At 40.2% G+C, this 21,806-nt stretch overlaps 2 protein-coding genes across 2 annotated transcripts; both read right to left on the bottom strand.

The window, feature by feature from the left end:
* Positions 1-257: 257 nt before the first annotated feature.
* On the bottom strand, positions 258-9,544 carry LOC139752026 (glutamate receptor ionotropic, delta-2-like). Its single transcript, XM_071667813.1, is given in 16 exon segments — positions 258-720; positions 1,006-1,135; positions 1,230-1,329; positions 1,909-2,089; positions 2,679-2,896; positions 3,038-3,338; positions 4,397-4,487; positions 4,738-4,896; positions 5,231-5,259; positions 5,261-5,360; positions 5,508-5,731; positions 5,818-5,934; positions 6,101-6,266; positions 7,815-7,912; positions 9,126-9,339; positions 9,468-9,544. Coding segments are annotated over 16 exon segments (2,307 nt in total). The 3' UTR covers positions 258-618.
* Positions 9,545-12,146: 2,602 nt separating this feature from the next.
* Positions 12,147-21,262, bottom strand: LOC139752620 (probable glutamate receptor). The gene is made up of 13 exons (XM_071668378.1): positions 21,167-21,262; positions 20,251-20,369; positions 19,985-20,119; positions 19,020-19,243; positions 18,735-18,863; positions 17,496-17,654; positions 16,781-16,871; positions 16,024-16,324; positions 15,285-15,502; positions 14,220-14,400; positions 13,358-13,457; positions 12,918-13,047; positions 12,147-12,645 (listed from the first exon to the last, which is right to left on the bottom strand). Exons 1-13 carry the CDS (start codon positions 21,246-21,248, stop codon positions 12,532-12,534), a joined length of 1,983 nt encoding a protein of 660 aa, XP_071524479.1. The 5' UTR covers positions 21,249-21,262; the 3' UTR covers positions 12,147-12,531.
* Between the last annotated feature and the right edge of the window lie 544 nt (positions 21,263-21,806).

The raw sequence follows: 21,806 nt of genomic DNA, 5'->3' as shown, positions 1-21,806 counted from the left end.
TCCATACTTTCCTCTACATCATCACTAGCAAGGCAAAGACCACCACTGATCACCATCCCCATGATAAAGATATTGTAGTTACCGATAACTGATAACCATTTTTATTCTTATCTTCGCTTTGTGGTTATAACTTAACATTGATGGCTCTCATGGCTCTATAGCAGTTAATGGGACTTGATCCCGAATAACAAACCGACTAAATCTACAATGAAAACAATGATAAGCGAAAACATTTATTACGCATAATTCAAGTTAGATTCATAAATATCAGAAAACAGTGATCATAATACAAACGTATAAAGGATTAAGGCAGCTTTGATATGTGACAGACCTCCATATTCTCAATAAACAATATATGTGATTACAATCTATATCCCGTCTCTTCTTTATAGTAGATCTTTAACACTGAAAATATTTAGGTTTCCTCTCATTTAGACATCATTATATGCATGCAATATTCTGAGCATAACCTTTCAAATTTCCTTTTTTTTTTTTTACATTCATCACAATGTGAGTAACATTCTCTTTTGAACCTGATCGTTCTGTTGAAAGCTGTGTATCTCTGTAACTAGACAAACGCTCATCACTATCCCCCAGTCCATGGTCGGCTCTCGTCTCTCAGCTAAATGAGCTGTGGTAGACGACATGAGCTACAAACAGCTCAAGACAGAAGACCAGCAGAGCCCCAAGATGTCCACCAAGGAGAACCACAAACATGCCCTGAAAAACAAGCTCAAAGTCACCTTGACTTAAGTCACACGTCAATATAAATATTTTACCCCATCCCTTGACTTAGTCACACGTCAATATAAATATTTTACCCCATCCCTTGACTTAAGTCACACGTCAATATAAATATTTTACCCCATCCCTTGACTTAGTCACACGTAAACATAATTCAGTTATTCCCTTCATTTAAGGTATGTATATACGAATATGTATATTATATATATATATGCATATAGAGGGGATACTCTACGTTATATATTCTCAGGTCTCATTTACCCATAGGTTGCCAGCAGAGAGAGATGTGCTGACAGTAATCTTCTTCGGGAGGCGGCTGCAGTGTGTCACATTGGGCAGCATTCCTATAACCCAGTAAGGATAGATGCCAGACTCAGTCACTGACCTAACCCTATGTGGAAAAACAAAGAAATCTAATATATATATATAATATATATATATGACACAAAATGTTCACTTGACACAGATAACAAGTGTATTGGTACCTCTTGCTTAGACCATGTAGAAGTGGGCTGTTCTTCTGGCTAATTAGACTTGATGAATAGGGTAGGAACCCCTCCTTAGAAACGTAGAAATCACACCGACCTGGGAATACAAATGGTGAGATGAGGCTTCGTGAACTGAATCATGTTTTTGATACGTATATATGTGGTTTTGTGACCAGAGCATATATGGTGAGGAGAGGAGGCTGAATTCTTTAGTACATTACAAATTGATAATTACAGGTGCTTACGTAATCACATTAATTAACATACTAACATACATAGGTACATACACAAGAAAGTACAGGAATATGTACATTTAGGCATATGTGAGCAAACACTCACGAGCTCATATATTTACATATATTTTGAATTATATGCATCAGTTCCATACTGTTAGAAAAAAAAAAATATAGGCGATTTTGATATCGAAAGTCGAAAGAAAATTTATAGTTCATTTTCCTCTCTGTTAACAGTTCCCTCGCAATTGGCTCATATGTTGCAAGGAACTTATCTTCTTGAAACTTGATAATCATTAAAGATATATATCAAACGTGACAAAGAGATATATTTCAAAACCATTAAAGATATTCATCATATATATAAAAAGATATACTTCTGAAACCATCCAAAGATATTTATCATACGTGCGAGAAAAAAAAAAAAAGATGCATTCGAAAACCTGTTCGTGAGAAGTCCTGAATGACCAGGTTTCTTACGGTTGCTGCAGGCTCGGCCAGGACGTGGTCACCCCGCCTCAGGAGAGTGTTGACGCTCTCCCGAAACTGCGACTGTGGCTGAAACTTGACCCGTCCCTCGGCCTCCAAGTCGGCGATCTCTCGAAATATCCCGGACTTGACGGACTTCAAGAATTTGAAAGGGAGGAGAAACAGTGTGTAGACTGAGTGTACGATTACAAGGAATAGGAAACAGTTTGTGGACTGAGTGTACGATTACAAAGAATAGGAAACAGTGTGTAGACTGAGTGTACGATTACAAGGAATAGGAAACAGTGTGTAGACTGAGTGTACGATTACAAAGAATAGGAAACAGTGTGTAGACTGAGTGTACGATTACAAGGAATAGGAAACAGTGTGTAGACTGAGTGTACGATTACAAGGAATAGGAAACAGTGTGTAGACTGAGTGTACGATTACAAGGAATAGGAAACAGTGTGTAGACTGAGTGTACGATTACAAGAAATAGGAAACAGTGTGTAGACGTAGGGAAGGAGACAGGGAAGGAGACAGCTTGTAGATGAAATGTACGTAAACAAGGATGAGAAAAAAGCTTGTATAAGCACACGCTACCGGTATGATGTATATATATCGTACGTGGATAACAAGTTCCCTTATCTTATGCTTAGTTATTTGACTTATTGTACATAAAGCTGGGTTAGATTTGTGTGTGTTCATATATCTCTTCACGTGTGCTTGATTATGGACAACGTACACGAAGATACTGCTCCTGCGCCGAGTTCTTCTGCCATATCATGGCTACGGTGGGGTCGTCCAGCACATCCCTGAGGGTGTGGTAAGGTTGAGGGATGTGCCTCACTGCCAGGAGGGACATGAGGTTACCGGAGTAGCTCCGGGTTAACACCAGCGTCATCATCATCCACACCCCCAACACCAGTCGCTCCCACGACCACTTCCCTGTTTGCAGCATGTCTGGAAAATGAAGTCACACGACAGCACTGATGAATATATAGAACATAACATATATACGTATATGTATAAATGTATATACACACAAGAAGAGGTCCAGATATCAACAACAACAAATGGCTGCATTTACCCTCGTGGACTTACCCTGTTGCAACAAAATGCGGATGAAGTTGAACGTATTTCTGAGCCACTTTCCCTCCCTCGACACCTGAAGCTGTAAGCAGTGGGACGGTAGAACCAAGAGTGTAGGCACCACCAGGAGCGCTGCCAAGATGGCTGACCACACTATGGGCGCGAGAGGCAGAGCGAAGCCCCAGGGGTCCACCTCTGGCCTCCCTATGGCACCCAGGAGCCGCAGGTCACTTGTCCACAGTCGCCAGCTGAAGTCCACCACCTCGGCGCGGGATGGGGTCATGATGAACGGTCCCGTTGCGAAGTCCGCCTCCTGAAGAGATGTGGTGGGAAGGAACTTTAATAAAACATATGAATAAGAAAAGAAAAGATGTTGATAATGGTTATATGGGATTAATGTGCAAGTGAGAGTAAACTTTTGGCAGGAAAGAATGTTTTTTTATCTCCATTTTCTGAAGGCATTAGAGCAAATGATAGCAAATTTCTTATTACAGCAACGCCTTGTGTTATCTACTATGCAATAGGCTTAATACACAGCTACTACGTTATTCATAATGATACATACACGCTCAAAAAAAGTAACATCTAATCCTACCAATAAGCTATCCAGTTCAAGCTTCTCTGCATCTCTCTTAGGAAAGTATTTTCAAATTAAGCTAAATTTGATCATACTCGATCATATTATTCATCATGATTAGTGATTGATCCTCTTCCTCCATGTGTTTGATATGGATAAAACGATTTTATTTTCCCCGCCACTTACCAGGAACTCTGGCAATCATTACCGACTGTTGTATCCAATGTAGTTATCAAGGATCATGAGTGGTTCAGGGATTTTGAGGAATGAGATATGACACAATGCATTTTCTCATATTAACTTAGTGAACTGTGCCTGATATTTCACATCATTCTTACGTCAAAGTCAAGAAAATAGTACCATTTTAAAAAGACAGTTGATGTCTTCATCATGCGAAAGATCATCTCTTGGGAAAACCATAGAAATAAACAAATCTGAAATCGAAATACTGATGTATGGCAAAGGAAAAATCCGACATCAGTCATGTGAAAGAACCACATTTAGCCCATAAAGCGTAAGGGCAAATATGTCACTCTACACATCTTTCTCACAAGTTTCAGACAATCGTATTTTACTTTGTATTCATCAATGTACGTTGCTTTTCGTCCTGGTAATGCTTCTGTAAATCTACATCCTTGACCATCATCATAACTACTATGATGAATGGATGAACTAGTCATCTGTCATGTTGGCTTACACACACACCCCTTCGACCACCACAGCCATCACATCCAACGTGTTGTCCTGTTGGCAGTGTGTGGACACTTAACCTCCCTCCTCCTTACCACACGTACCTCCCTGAGCACCATGCCCACCATGCCCGTCCAATACCCGTCTTTCTGCTTGGCACCAAATGTTCTTTCAATCGATCTGACGTATCTGTACCTAAGGGAAGAATCAAGGAATATTCTGGTGCCAAAATATATCCCTTTTACTTCAGTCATATTAATACTTGTTATCATCCTTTGAAACACATTGACTAAAAACATGTTTTGATTATCGAAATCTTGAAATATTGACACAGATCTTGAATACACGAAATATCTGACAAGATACTACAAAGGTTACGAAGGTAACACATTTTTTTTTCCTAGCGATATGTTCCTTCGTTAATGAGAGGCAACAGATCACTCACGTGAAGTTCATGCCCCTGGCGATGTAGTCGACCAAGTTGGCCATTCGTCCCGTGAAGATGAGGCGTTCTCCTCCTGGTGCACTGGGGTCCTTGGTCACCGTTATTGTATGGTAAGGTTCGACTTCCACAGCCACCACCAGCGTGGGTCGGGAAGGCAATCTGTCTGGCAGCATGAGCACTGGTATTACACTCTCATACATGAGGTTATTCAACGATGGAAGTCTGGTATTGACTTCAGTTCAACCTTTATGCAATAGGGCTTTTTTTTTTGGTGGCCTCAAAAGACGACGGAGCCAACTGGGTACGAGTTACCGTTCTCAAAAGATTCTAATATGTATCAAAAGAAAAAGTCTGAAATTTCTATATCAAGCCTCATTGAAACTCAGAGCTATCGCATACACAACAGAAGACGTAGTATCTGACTGAACTACATCATATGCCAATCCGTCAAGCCGTTGTCATACCGAGGGAAATGAATATCTCATGTACTCACTTGGAGAACTTGTCAGGGAAGAGTGGGACGGTGGGTGGTGAGGCTGAGACCCCGGTGGGGCGTCCAGGAGGCAACACGCAAAGCCTGTTCTTCCTTAGGACTGTATGGCAGGTGTATATACACACTGCATCTGTCGAGGATTGAGTCTAGCAATAGAGTACTGACCATAAGTGAATACATACTCATTAACGACACTGTAATCAAAAGTATTCAACAGTGCTGTGAATTTAATCACTTGAAGGATTCGTCTGCAAAGACTTCTGGTGTTACTATTTACCTAAATCCATCTGAGGTATTTTCTACAATTAGTAACATAGCGTTTGCCATGGAGAAGGTCCACTGAAGGGCCTGCAGCTCCGGGAGGGGCAGGCGGGTGACGGCGAGGAGCCTCGTCGGCCACACAAGGAGGCCGCTCTTGTAAGACAAGTCGACGACGGCGGCGAGGAAGGCTGGGTCGTCGCTCACCACCACCACCGTCACGCACCACGACAACTGACGAAGCTGTGGACGATAAAGTGGTAATAGTGATGATACCAGCGACCAAAATAACGTCAGAAGGAAAACGACAAGATTCGAAAGCGACCTACCCGACGAGCCTGATCGACCATCCGGGAGAGTTGCGTCTGCGTCGCGTTGACTTTGTGGCTCTCGACTGACGCCTCGAAGACGCCTAGCCCCCAGGGGGCTCGCACCTGCCCCATCACCTGATGTAGCGGAGGAAAAAGAGGAAGTTCGAGTTAAGAGAGGATTACTCTGTGTCATGAGCGGGAGGTAGCCGTCATCTACATTGAAAAACGTCAGATCAATACAATTTCCATCATAATTTCTTAACCTGTTGGCTGGTAAACGGAAGAGAGTGTATCAACGGACCTTAGAGACAGTGGATGAGGAGGTCTTGGCATCTGTGAGGAGGAATACGGAGCAGTGTGGATGAGGCACCGCTGACAGTACTGCATCCACCGCCTCAAACGCCAGATCTAATGGATGATGTTTGGCTGGCCAGGAATGAAATTCATACAACTTTGAAAATGATGAACTTTGAGGGAGTTTCCAGTATTCATACTTCGTTCATGTTATAAGTTACATCTTCAGACATACTGATTTACTTTCAATCACTCACACCAGTCATACAACATGGTTTATTGTATTACCTAATGTTCGTGGTTTGGAATGGTTTATAAACATTAAACTTTGGTCGTCGGCTGTAACAAGAGAACGTCCCGAACCATGGAAAGAGTTCTTTAGAAATACTATTCCTTGGGTAAAATTTCGGTAAGTCGCTTGGGTTTCAGTTAGAAATAAGATATAAAGCAACCTGTGTGGCGTAAGTGCTCATATCTTATCTGACAAAATCTTAAGACAACAGCAATCAAATATGAATTACATAATCACACTGGAAAGAAAACACAAGTATTGGAGAAATCTTAAGAAATAACATTATTGCAAAGAGACTGGTGAATTTTTTTAAAAGGAAGGCAAAAGTGTATGATTCTAAAGAGACTTATCAATTAAGATTTTAGATTTTCTGTTTTTATGCTGAAAAGCTTTGCGAATAACCATTTCTATCGAGTGATAAATTCCACAAAAACAAATCAACAATCGCCATTATACGCATGATCCTCTTGTGGCGATCCACAATCCTATTGTAATGAGGCAAACAACGTAGATTCATGTCACTTCAAGCCAACATAGTGTATTCTCGATCCTTAACAACAGGTAATGAAAGAATAGACGATGGCAGTATCCCAGACGTTATCCATGATAGGATATCAGTGATTCAGATTCTAAATCACTTTGAGTATTAGGGTATTTCGTTGTTATAGACGGTATAATCCTTTGGTGAAATGTGAGAACGAATTCCTCCACGAGGCAGTCGAACCTAGATTTTAGGTATTGCCAGCCACTGTAGCAGAATAAACGCTCTGTGTTCTCGACTATTTTATCTCATGTTATCTGGTAATCACTACGAACACTGTGACCATTGTGCTGACACAAAGCCAGATCTTCGTACATAGTGCATACTGTACTAGATCAATAGATTTGATAATATCAATATCAATGAGAACAATAATAATGATGATATAATGATAATGATAATCATAATCAGAATGATAATAATGATGATAATAATGATAATAATGATGATAATAATAATAATAATGATAATTATAATAATGATAATGACAATAGTAATGATAACAATGATATAATGATAATGATGATAATAATTATAATAATAATGATAATGATAATGACAATAGTAATAATAACAATGATATTAATGATAATGATAATAATAATTATAATAATAATGATAATGATAATGGTAATGATAATAATAATAGTAATAATAATAATAATAATAATAATAATAATAATAATAATAATAATGATAATAATAATAATAATAATAATAAAAATAGTAATAATACTAATAATAGTATTAATAATAACTACAACTGACACGAGACTGGCCAGTCATTATGGTTGGCATAGTGTCAACATAGATTCTTGCTCGTCTTGGTCTTTATGTGTATATATATAAGAAGCGAGTCTCAGCTAACCTCCTGTAACAACCACCTACCATGATGGTGTGGAAACTGTGCAGATCCCAGTATAGCAGAGACAACCGTGATCAACTCCAGCGACGTAAGAGGCGACATCATCTTGTCCAGCAAACACCTAAAACAAATGAATGTATACAAATCAGTTCTTTTTCTTCCGAGGGAGTCTATGATTTAGTAAGATTTCTCAGCATTTCTACCCAGAGAATAGTTGGTGATTTTAATGGTGGAAGCGTTTATCAGTCTATTTGGTGATCAAAAGAAGCTTTTTATGTTTGAGTAAACCATTATTGTGTTGGCCAGTTCTTATGCTAATGTTCATCAATACGTGTTCCCAACTGTTTCCCCGTCTGACCAACAAGAAACTTATCCCAACTTAACAAAGAATTTTGTACACCACACCAGTCACAGCCGCAGGTTGACACTGAAGAAAATTCATATCCTTTGTCTTTTACCGTGTTGTGAAAGCCACCAGGACCTGCAGTATTCTAAGTGTTGGAATAACATCATTGAATTTCCATGGAGAAGTAGAGCAATTGTTGCGAGGCTATAGTCTTCTCATTGTTGTGTATTATCATATTTTCTTCTTTTTCTCTGGTATATGATCTTTACTGGTTACTGGAGCTTATTGCCTGCCTCTGACATGATATCATCAGGTATGTGTTGCACTTGCAGATAAACTCTACCACATTTCACAGTCTTCGTATAGTACTGAACATAAACTGTGTAAGTGTCTCTAGAGAAATATTTACTGTTCTTAAAATATGCTTCAGCGTATTTCTGATATCATTAGTAGCCATCATTCATTTTTTTCTATCAATGTTTATCAGAAAGATGAACCAAATGAAAAAAGATTTTACATGAAATTCAGTTTATTATTTTCATTAGCGAGTTCTCTGACGTTAAACTACATTTTCTACTTGAGTAAGTACAAACCATCTTTACATTAGACAATCCTGAGTTGACAGATACATGTTAGCTTCTCTCTCCTTTTTTATATGAACATTCGTCTACAAGCAACGTTAGGTGTCTGACACATCACTATATCAACAAGATACCAAGGGACAATGTGAACATGAGATAATCCAAACAGCAACACACCAGTGGGACTTTTCGAGGCCTTTTATTTTTTGCGACAGACCATTTAGGACGATCCGCTACCATGACGGATCATCACACTTGGAAGGTATATATGTAGGTACCTTCCTCAACCAGAAGGGGGTCATTTGGTAAGTGTGGCTGGTATACATGTATGATACTGGAGAACAAGTGAGGATCCTATTATAGGAGGACAAGAGGCTATGATAGAATAGATAACTCCGTCTTTGTACTTCGAGAAGCTTTTCCCTACGTCTGCCGGGACGAGATCTTGAGTTGACGTTGCCTTCTTTCTGCCACCGTTTTATCCATCGGTTCACGGTCGTAGCGCTGGTGCCGGTCTCCCGCGCAATGGCGCGGGTGGACATGCCACCCTCCCACAGCCACACGAACCGCACCCGCTCAGCCAGGGCTGTCAGCTGGAACGGGCGACGATGCTCCATTGGCCTGTGTAGAATCACATGAAATAAAAGACTATTCAGCCAGAAGACTCCGAATCAATTGACGTCCATTTGTCTTAAGAAAATGAAGTATTGGATATACCTTTTGGAGAATCCGCTTAATTGTGGTTACACCTCGGGGGGTTGATAGTCATCTTCGGTGAGGCTATACCATCCTCAGTCGAGGATTCGTTGGCTCTCAAAGAGCCCATCGTTCCCCTGCATCCGTGTGTGGCTCAGTCTCGACGTTGCAGGAGCCCCAGTAAAAGTGATCTTAGGATTACGTGGAAGATAACGATTTTGTTTTATCCGTCGAAGCAAAGATTAGGCTATTGGATTCTTTAATAAAGTTAATATATGTTTATGAAATAGTCTTCACTGACTTTAAGGCTACTGCTGTGTTCTACACAGACAACTCAACTTGTTGGCAAGATCAGGTTCGCTCGAATCTAGTAAGCTCAAAATCATTAAATACCGTGTCGAAAACTACCAATAAGTAACCACGTTCTTTAGATTTTGCTGGGCATATAATCTGGAAGTGACTTTCACCATCAAGAATAATAAAACAAAGATAAAATTTCTATTCACATATGCACTATGGTTCAGTACTTGATTTCCTTTACAAAACGTATGTAACATTTAATCGAAAAGTTTGATTTGAACCTAAAAGAGAACTTTGACATTCAGAATTTACATCATGGAGCATAGTAAGCTTTCGTATTGTTGAAGAAGCCACGAACTTGCCACATAGAAGTATATTGCTTTTCAAAAGGTTCAAAAACGGCAGTCCGGAATATCTGGTGCGCGTTGCCTTCATCAAAACCATGACACTTTTGTTTAAGGTATGTATGATATGACTTAGAATATACGATGACACAAATAATCATCTACTAACTCAGAAAATCATTTGGTAACTCACGTTACACAACTGCATGAGTGAGAATGATACGTATGGGAGATCTCATCCCTTTGGTCAAAAAAAAGGATTATGGCCTCATAGATTTTCCTTCATTAATTTTCAGGATTAAGAACAAGTCACATTTCCTCTCATTTTATGAACGTGAGAGTTATGATGGACATCTTCCTCACTCCAGGGAATTCATCAACGCTTCACTACACTAGACGCATCCACTATTGTCATAATCTTTTTTGAGGAGGTTTCAGAACGTACGAGACAAAGAAATATGAAACTACTCTACTCACATTGGCAAGGACCAGCTGGCGCCAACTATAACTTCTGTGACAACTGATCTTACAGAAGGCGATCTGATCCGCAGTTCAGTGACGCCATATGAGTACAGCAAATATTGCTAATCTTAAGCAGTTTCCTGGGTATGTGCAATGTACATTACAGCGCAAAACACATTTCGACGAGTAAGTAGCATCTTGATTGGGGGGAAATATGGATACATAGATAGATAGATAGACAGATATAGATGTGTAAATAGATAGATAGATCGTTGTGTTATATAGAAAAGAGCACACCCACTTCTAGCTCTTTTCAAACGATATCAGAGCACAAAACTATAGCTAAAGGCCTCCATCTTTGCAAGATATGAACATGCACACACACACACACACACACACAACGAACAATATAAAGCCACAGTTCTCTTGCGCATTCCTTCTACGCAACTTTCCGAGAGAGAGAGAGAAAAAAGAAAATACAAAAATCTATTTGAAATACACTGAAAAATATATATAATTTTTTCTCTCCAGCTTAGACGCAAAGAAATTTTCACGAACACGAGTATACGTAGTGTCAGTCTGTATGAGAATCTTACACCTTGTGTATTGGTTGAGATCAGGCGGCTGGAGGGAGTGGTAGGAGAAGTGCCAGGCAGCTGCTGTGGAGGTATGAAATGCGAGGTCGATGTACCTCACTATTTATGGGCCCCAGGTCTGCGCGGGAGCCAAGACTAAATTCCCTGATGCAGGATTGCCAAGACGACTCATTGATCATACGTAATCCATATCGTATAAGAGTTTGTATATTTTTCAACATAATTTGATGATGAAAGTATATATATATATATATATATATATATATATATATATATATATATATATATATATTTTTTTTTTTTTTTTTTTCTTTAATACTTTGTCGCTGTCTCCCGCGTTTGCGAGGTAGCGCAAGGAAACAGACGAAAGAAATGGCCCCACCCCCCCCCCCCCATACACATGTATATACATACGTCCACACACGCAAATATACATACCTACACAGCTTTCCATGGTTTACCCCAGACGCTTCACATGCCTTGATTCAATCCACTGACAGCACGTCAGCCCCGGTATACCACATCGCTCCAATTCACTCTATTCCTTGCCCTCCTTTCACCCTCCTGCATGTTCAGGCCCCGATCACACAAAATCTTTTTCACTCCATCTTTCCACCTCCAATTTGGTCTCCCTCTTCTCCTTGTTCCCTCCACCTCCGACACATATATCCTCTTGGTCAATCTTTCCTCACTCATCCTCTTCATGTGCCCAAACCACTTCAAAACACCCTCTTCTGCTCTCTCAACCACGCTCTTTTTATTTCCACACATCTCTCTTACCCTTACGTTACTCACTCGATCAAACCACCTCACACCACACATTGTCCTCAAACATCTCATTTCCAGCACATCCATCCTCCTGCGCACAACTCTATCCATAGCCCACGCCTCGCAACCATACAACATTGTTGGAACCACTATTCCTTCAAACATACCCATTTTTGCTTTCCGAGAAATACAAAGGAAGGAAATTCTACATTCACAATTATATATATGAGGATATGAAGACCATGAAGTTTATTGGAAACCATAAAATTCACATTGCAAGATGAATACGAGGCGAATCCATTTTTGCATTTGTAAGAAAAAAAAAGAAAATGAAAGAAGGCGGACCTCCCGCTCATATAACGAAGAAATTCGACGTTTAAGGAACTCATCAGAAGCAGTTCCTTAAACAGAGAATACTTCCTTCAGTGAAAATCAAATACTAAACAAAGAAAAGGAAAAAAAAAAGGAATGGTGCGCTTCTTTCGCGAAAGAATTGCAAAGGAAAAAAAAAAAGGTTTTTTCTTTCGCGAAAGAAGTGCTCGTACGTAGGTAATAAGGCTTCGTCCAAAAATCATCCTAATTCCTGTATTACGCATTTATATAAGTCTTTTCTTCACACATAAAGGCACACGAACAGACACTCGTGTTTACGATGATCCTTCCCGAAGATCTTGGGAGAGGCCGCTGAGGGAGCTTAGCACTTCAAGACACAAGAGGAGTAAGCCACACGCATGCCCACCACCAAGAAGGACGAACATCCCCTGAGAAAAGATAACGAAAAATCTGCCTTAATGTAAAATGAACCAAATGACGAAGATTAAAGAATATTTCTCTTAATATCATTCAGTTTATTGGTGATATTCATCAACGTACGTCTGTTTTTAGTTAAAATGAATTACTGAAGAGTATTAGAATATTCTTTGTTGAATTTCATGCATCAATTATTGGTATAGAGGGAATGAATCTTCCTTTGAATGAACTGCTGATTAAAAAGAGCAGATATTCCTCACAGAATATCGTGAACCTCTCGTACCCAAACATTTCTCATTGCGATGGTTGTATTGACCGTAATTTTCTTCGGAGGATAGCGACAGTAAGTGGTATTTGGCATGCTCTTTGTTACCCAGTATGATATCAACCCAGTCTCCAACAGTGTCATGATTCTGTAAACATAGGAAGGTGTGGAGTTAGATATTTTTTTTTACCTTAAAGGCAAAGAAAGAAAAAAAACATTTCAAATATTCTATTGATTTGATATTCCATTTTTAATATTTGTATATATAATGTTATCTATCTGTTTAATTATCTAAATCTATCTATCCATCTATCTATTTACTAATCTATCTCTCTTTCTATCTACCTACATATAGAGGAATAGATAGATATACAGACAGAAAGATAGATAGACAGATAGAAAGATAGATAAACAGATAGAAGATAGATAGATAGATAGATAGATAGATCGATAGATACCTCATGCTTAAACCATACGTAAGTGGGCTATATTTCTGGGTGATTAAGCTTGCAGAATAAGGCAGGAATCCATCTCTCGAAATGTAGAAGTCACATCGACCTGTCAACGCAAAATGAACATATCAATCTTTTATCTTTTTTCTCGTCCAAATGCAAGTTTGATTTCTAACTTTGGTCGTACAGTAGCTAAGACAAGTATCTGTGCAGGTGTAGGGGTCGTAAATATACTCCGACCTTATACGTGTGACTAGGGCTATCTCGGGAGGGTTGGTATGCCTGTCCTCACCCACCACCCATTCAGGGGTACCAATCACACGAGAGTGTGTTGCCGTCATATGGAAATAATTCATCGGTCATCTATGTCTCTCCTGTCTCACAGTATAGAAGACAGTGGTTCCCTCTCATGGTATGTGGTTCACAGTAATGTACCATACATGGGTTATGGCTGCAGTGCCTTTGAGATAAGAGGTTCATTTGTCAGAAAAAGGCCGTATGGTAGAAAATGATGAGGATGGTACTGCAAGTTATACTACACACACATACACACACACATGAAGCCAGAGAACATACACACACACACACACACACACACGAAGCCAGAGAACACACACACACACACACACACACACACGAAGCCAGAGAACACACACACACACACACACACACACACACACACACACACAAAGCCAGAGAACATAACGAAATTAACAAAAGACTTGTTAAAAAAAAAGATTGATACAAGAAAATGCATTTACTGTATAAGAGTGGTGGATGACTAGATAGACATAAGCAATGACATGATCAATGCAGACAGCATACGAGACATTTCAAGATGTCGTATGAAAAGGCTAGTTTTTCAAACCTGTTCGAGAAAAGTCTAGGGTCACCAGGTACTTTATAGTCCGGTCGTCATTCACGATGACGTGGTCACCCCACCTGACCAGAGTGTTGACGCTGGAGAAGAATTGAGACGACGTGTGGAACTTGAGTCGTCCTTCTGCCTCCATGTCGGCAATTTCCCGAAACGTCCCAGACTGGACGGACTTACAGGAGTAAGAGATGACACAGGAAGTTTCAAAAACGGAAGTCATACCTCTGAGGCAATATTTATATAAAGCAGATTATCGTCCTGTTTAATAAAGAACTTTAATTCGAGAGTGGTGATTCGGCAATTAGAAATTGGGCAAAACTTGTTGTGTAAGCTGAAATAAGAAAGGCGTGTGGGAATACAGAGTTTGAGAAAGGTTCATACATGCTGTAAGTATGTAACAGCTGAGTGTGGTTCGAGGTACTTTAGCATTATTGAGTTATGTTTTCATATACAGGCGCGCAAAAAGGAGAGATGAAAGTGAACTTGCCTGAAAGAAGCGGTAGGTGATCTGTGCGGTCATATCCTAGAGGGTGTGTGTGTGTGTGTGTCTGGTGTGGGGTGAGTTTAGGAAAAGGGGAAATGATGTTTGTGTAAAGGAAGTGGTCAAGCGAACGAGACTGTTAAGGTGGCCTGTTGTGCAAAGACACCATGAGAGAGTAAGTGGAAGGAAAGGGATGAAGGAATGTAGCGCTAAAAAAAAAATGTGCAGGTAATATGTGTGGAATGTACAAGGTGGTATGTAGAGGTATGAGGAAAGGCTGTGAGCAGTGTAATGAGGAAGTTAAATCGGTTATGAAAGAATGAAATGGAGGATTATGGAAGGTACCTCCAGGGGAATGTAGACGAACTAACTATCCATGAGTTACACAGAGAGAGAATTCGAGAGAAAAGAAATTTATATACAAACATACTACCATCATTTGCAGAACTGAGTCCTACTGTAAAATGGATTCATCAAATACGTGTTCTTCTTAGTAATTTTCAAAAGTTCCCATATTTCATACATGGAAAAAGAAGGTATTTTACTTCGACGAAGCAACCATCAGAACAACATACCCTGAGGTACTGCTCCGGCGCTGAGTTCTTTTGCCATATCGTAATGACGGACGGGTCGTCCAGAATGTCCTGGAGGGTCTGGTAAGGCTGGGGAAGGTGCCTTACTGCCAGGAGGGACATGAGGTTGCCAGCGTAGCTCCGGGTTAACACCAGCGTCATCATCATCCACACCCCCAACACCAGCCGCTCCCACACGAATACCGCCTCCTCTGATACGTCTAGTGGAAAGAAAATATAGCCACTTTTAGTGTCCATTTCCTGGCAAGGGGGCGGCATCCCTGGATGGAATGCTTCGTGCTTGGAGGAACCCATAGTAGAGGTTAGGTCGACTGGGTTGGACCCCAATGTCCCATCGTCTAGCAAATCATTCTGCCTTCTATCATATACTATATATATATATATATATATATATATATATATATATATATATATATATATATATATATATATATATATATATATATATATATATATATCATAGAACACAAACCTCCAACAGCCAGGCTCGAACCCAGGACCCTTGCGTGGCAGGCCGGACCGATACCACTTGCCACACAGGGGTCCCGGGTTCGAGCCTGGCTGCTAGAGATTTGTGTGTTCTATAAAAGTGCGCGTTCATATGCACTATATTCGTGCGTATATATATATATATATATATATATATATATATATATATATATATATATATATATATATATATATAAATAAAACAACTGATAATGTATCACCAATGAGTTACCTTGTTGTAATAAGATACGAATGAAGATGAACGTATGTGCCGACTTATCTCCCTTCTTTAGGTCCTTGAGATGGAAGCATTTGGGTAGCAGGAACAACAGCGGAGGCACCACCAGCAGTGATAACAGAATAGCTACCCACACCAGTGAGGTCAGGGGCAACAGGAAACCCCACGGGGCCACCTCTGGCCTCCCTGTAGCACCCATGAGTTTCATTTCACCAGACCTCACACGGTAGGTGAAGTCGACCGCTTCAACCCGCGAGAAGGTCATGGCGAAGGGCCCTGTTGCAAAGTCTGCCTCCTTGTGTGTAGAAAGATAAGATATAGACTCACAGAATGATAAGCTTGTTATCATTGGAATCTAGAATTATTATTCTTCTGTCTTGTTTATGTGATTGTTATGTGCAAAGGTATTCTTGAACATTAATACAAGTATTTCCTGGTACATTGCATTCTTCCATTAATAACCTGTAGGAGATTTCAACAGTTTAGTAAGCACTAATCCATTGGCAAAATACGTATACATCCAACGGTGTGTATGCTTTTAGGATCTTTGATTCACACGTATTTATATATATTACACACACACACATATATATATATATATATATATATATATATATATATATATATATATATATATATATATATATATATTCGCCACTTCCCATGCTAGCGAGGTAGCGTTAAGAACAGTTTGGTGCCATAACCGGACCCCTTCAGTCTGTCGTTGTGAGTGATGATCACCCATACTCACCTTCCTGACGACCATGCCTATCATGCCAGTCCACGACCCGTTGTGCTGGCGGGAACCAAACGACTTGTCGCTCGATCGCACGTATCTATACCTGAGGAGAAGAGATCTGAGCATCTAAGAGGTCAGATCTTATACAAAGACTATATAGGGAGTATTAACGCTATCTACAGTGAAATAACAAAGACCATACAAGGAGTATTAACGCTACCTACAGTGAAATAACAAAGACCATACAAGGAGTATTAACGCTATCTACAGTGAAATAACAAAGACCATACAAGGAGTATTAACGCTATCTACAGTGAAATAACAAAGACCATACAGGAAATATTAACGCTATCTACAGTGAAATAACAAATACTATACAAAGAGTATTAACGCTATCTACAGTGAAATAACAAAGACCATACAAGGAGTATTAACGCCATCTACAGTGAAATAACAAAGACCATACAAGGAGTATTAACGCTACCTACAGTGAAATAACAAAGACCATACAAGGAGTATTAACGCTATCTACAGTGAAATAACAAAACCTCTTCTGTGAAATCAGTTAGTGCAAACTTTATCATCATATCCTTATCATTATCATTATCATCATTATTGTTGCTGTTACTATCATTATTTCAAATCTGAATGAAAAGGTAGCACTCTGCAGCTGCTGCTGCTACTGCACAATATCCTCCCTTACTAGAACCAAGAACATTATACTTACGTGAAGTTCATACTCCTGGAGGCGAAGTCAACGATGTTGGCCATCGATCCTGTGAAGGTGAGTCGCTGGCCACCAGGTGCTGTAGGCTCATCTATTACTCTAATTACATTGTAGGGCAGCGCCTCCACGGCCACTACCAGCGTCGGCCGGGTTATAAATCTGGCAAAATAGTGATATATTGAGTACAATGAAGTTTCTCAGAAGACTTGTCATTCCTATCGCCATTTGCGTGAGAGGTTCCGGTGTAAAAGGATAAGTGTGGTAAGCTACTAGATCCTATTTCTTAATAGCTATATGTGCAAACTGAAATGGAGTTTTACACTCATCAATCCCAAACTACCAACTGTTTTATTGTCTCAGCTCCGTGTATTACCTTGTGTTCGTTGCATTTGTTCTTCTCTTCGCTTATCCTTCCCTCACCATTACGACATACCTTCCTACGCCCTGTCTGCAGATTACCCAAAGTATGATATAGCTCTGCCCTCTAGCCAAGTTATGGAATTCCGGCTCCTCCTTATACATCCTTGAAAGTAGTGGTTCAAGTCTTCACAATTCCTTTCTTTATGTTCTATACTGTTTTAAAATGACATTTTTGTCCTTAAGGACTTTCCTCTTTGACTGCACAATCTGATGCAAGTAGTGGGTGGGCACTTTTTCCAAGTGGAGGTTCGTAAGAAATGTTTCCAATTGCTGCTTAACTAAGTCCAGCTGTTCTGGTACATATCATGCATCTTTAATCCTACAGATTTCTGACATATGTTGCTACACAAAGTTCTATGTAAGTAAGATTCCACTCCTTCTTGCCCCCTTGCGGACCTAAGGTGTTCCAGTCTACTTCCATGTTGTTCCAGTCCCCCCCAAGTGAAGAAGAATTTACCACTACCCATCAAGATTACCCACACTGTCTCGTTACTAATCCAAGAAGCTTTTTCTGGAGAGATCTTACACTGTTTACAACATCAGATGTATTCGGCAACACTAACAGTAACATATCTCTCAGATCAAGTAATGTATATGTAACATCGTATGTCTTTGGCAAGATAGAAGTACTAATTCATTTTAGGTAAAGTTATGTGATGGCAAAACCAAATGATAATTTGGCAACGAATAAGATTGCATTTCTTTGAGATTATGTAAACTGCAACACCAGTTGTATGAGTGTGTGACGAAAAGAAAAATTGTAGAGTTACTCAGCAACATATTCTTTGATATTAGAATATCTAAATCTTATATACGTACTTGAAGAACTTGTCAGGGAAGAGTGGGAGGTGGGTGGTGAGGCTGAGACCCCGATGGGGCGTCCATGAGGCAACCCGCAAGGCCTGTTCTTCTTGGGGAATGTTTGGTAGATTTATATACAGACAGCACCTGTCGAAGATTTTTATCCGTAATTGAAAAAGACTATCAAAAGAATTTTCCATATAAGCCCTATAAGTAATAATCAACGGTATAAGTTATAATAATGTCTTGCGTAATAGCACTTGAAATCATGCGAAACAAATTGAAACACAGAATCGAAGTTACCTTTGGGAGGTTGGTGTGTTTTCCACAACAAGCAACATGGCATTCGCCTTGGACAAGGATCCTTGTAGGTCGGACAGCTCCTGCAGGGGCAGGCGGGTGACGACGAGGAGCCTGGTCGACCACACCGGCAGGCGGCCCTTGAGGGACCACCCGACGAAGGCGGCGAGGAAGGTTGGGTCGTCGCTCACCACCACCACCGTCACACACACTGACAGCTGACGCAGCTGTCGACGGTAACATGACAGCATTACTATGAAGAGTAACCTATGCTCCTCACTGCACATGTGAGTGACTATTTCCTCCAACAGGAGGCTAGTCTGTGACTGACTAAATCTGATGTATATTGTCAAGGTGAGCAGAAGACTTCTTACCAGTACTCGACCGCCGCCGAAACCAACTCTTCATGAACAATGCCTGGGTAGTGAGAGCAGCAAACGTGCTGTTCATCTATCTGTAAGATGGATCTGAAGATCATTGAAAGGGGTTTCGACGACAACTCTCCTTTAAATGATCCTTCACTCAGTAGTAGTCTCTGATCCCCCAAACTGAGAAACACTAAACACAGAAGCAGCATTTTTAGATCAGAACCTCCATAGTTACTGCTCACTTTATGAAGGAATCTTACAACGACAAGTTCAAGCTTTTATTGAACATAACAAGGGTCTCTGACCAGAGTCGACAAGCTCAGTTTTCTTCTCCATGATAAGCAGCTGACGTATACATAAATCACTCTAACCAGAGACATTTTGAGGACGAGCCATCGGTACGACAGTAGCCCGTGCCAGACAGACAGAGACCCCGGGGAAACTCGGAAAGAAAATAGATCATAAAGAGAAAGTGCTTCACCTCCCTCAGCAATACCTGAAGAATATCCCACCCACCCACCTCACCGGTGATGACCGACTGACTCTTCTTGCTTTAGCAGTCACTTAGTCACCTCAAGAGGTGACGTGTGAGTGACCTACCCGTTGAATCTCACCGACTACCCTGGAGAGCTCCATCTGCATCAGGGTAGCCTCTTGACCGTCTGCTACTACTGCTGCTGCTGCTGCTGCCTCGAACACCGCCACGCCTCCTGGTACACGCAGCTGACCTACCATCTGAAATGAGAGGTGAAGCTATAGATAATAATGCGTTATCTGCTTGCCGAAAAGGGAGACGCTGTTTTCACGTAACATCAAACCATTATCGAGTCTGAACTGTCGGTCTTTTGAAGTTACTTATTACACACCGTGGCAACACTAGACGCCGAGGAGTTGGCGTCTGTGATGAGGAAGACTGAGCAGTCAGGATGTGGGGACACAGAGACCACAGCACCCACAGCCCCAGAGGCCTGTGTTATCGTCTCATCTGGAAACAGAACAAGAAATTTTTGATGGTCTTTTAGAGATGATTGTATATACATAAATTATAGTACTCAAGACAGAATTCTTAGACGTATATTTAGAAAGGAGGAGTTCGTTGTGTTGAATGCTATTACTGATTACTTGATAGTCTGTTGGGTTTTATTCATATCATCATGTATGATACGTCGTTCAGATAAATGAAGATAATACTTCCTTGCTGTTCATTACATCAAAAAAAAAAGAATTTACGGGCATTGAACATGACTCATTCAAACTCCCACTGGATACTGATTTCATGTTGGTACAAACTTAATTTTCATACACTTTGTAAATTTCAGTTAAGTCAAATAAGACGAAGACTAATCAAAAATGATAATTGCAATTATTTTACAGTAGAGATGGTCACCTACATTATGGGAGTGGTGATTAAAAAATGGTAATTGCATTATGGGAGTGGCGATTCCTATCTATAAATGTTAGAGAAAATCATATCAGTGGATTTGCCACTGTCGCTAGAGCTCTCTTCAACTTGTTGCAGTGGTGTCTTTGAATAAAGTTAGGTTAGGTTAGATTAGGTTAGGGTTCTAAAGTTAGGATTGCCTTCCTTTCATATTTGTTTTACAAGAGAAACACAGTACCAAAGAAACTTAACTTAACCTGAGTTATGATAGCCTAACCTAACCTAACATTGGTATTTTTTTAACTGATCAACGTATGTGGGTTCTAACTTATCTCTGGTTAGCGTGATTTATGTAATTCTGACTCTGGAATGGTGTTGAGGTGAGGGAACTGACCACTTACCATCCCGTCGAGGAAACTGGGCGAGAGCCAAGAAGATGGGAAGAATCGTGAACAAGAAGGAGGTTCTCACCAGCACCTCCATCTCTGCCTCCCGCTTACCACCTGAACAACATAGAGGAAAGACAGTAGAAAAGCTATATATATACACGGGAAAGAAGACACACACACACACACACACACACACACACACACACACACACACACACACATACACACACACACTGCCAATCATGGAAGAGAGAAGAACAGACAAAATCATTCACATCCAATGGAGTGAGAAGAGTCGAGACATCTAGACCATTTGGGTGCCACATATCGAATGGCTCATTATAGAATGCTTTCTTATCAACTCTACCATTGTTATGACCCCTAAATAATAATTCGTATCAATGATATCATAACGAAATGTCTACTGGACACTGAAAGCCTCAAAGCTGTGTAATGGTGGATTTGATCTACTTAACTAGGTAGATGGAAAGCTTATTCACACCTCACCTTCCCCTCTTTTTGGTCAACCAATCCAATGTTTTTCTCAAGTCAGAAATTCCATGTTTCGCTGGTGTGGTCAGTTATAGTTTTATACACATTATCTTCTTCACCGTCACTTTGTATCCATGACAGAGGTTTCAAATATAGTCGA

Source organism: Panulirus ornatus, chromosome 2 (assembly GCF_036320965.1).
Source record: "Panulirus ornatus isolate Po-2019 chromosome 2, ASM3632096v1, whole genome shotgun sequence".
NCBI lineage: Eukaryota > Metazoa > Arthropoda > Malacostraca > Decapoda > Palinuridae > Panulirus > Panulirus ornatus.
This window is presented reverse-complemented; position numbering and strand designations above follow the sequence as displayed.

Bases quoted from the DNA above. Each gene is read 5' to 3' on its own strand.
- LOC139752620 (XM_071668378.1), bottom strand. From the start codon at position 21,248: ATGGAGGTGCTGGTGAGAACCTCCTTCTTGTTCACGATTCTTCCCATC. The intron at 20,370-21,166 runs GTAAGTGGTCAG...TTCTGTTTCCAG, and splicing joins CCAGTTTCCTCGACGGGATG to ATGAGACGATAACACAGGCC. The intron at 19,244-19,984 runs GTAGGTCACTCA...TACCGTCGACAG, and splicing joins TAGTCGGTGAGATTCAACGG to CTGCGTCAGCTGTCAGTGTG.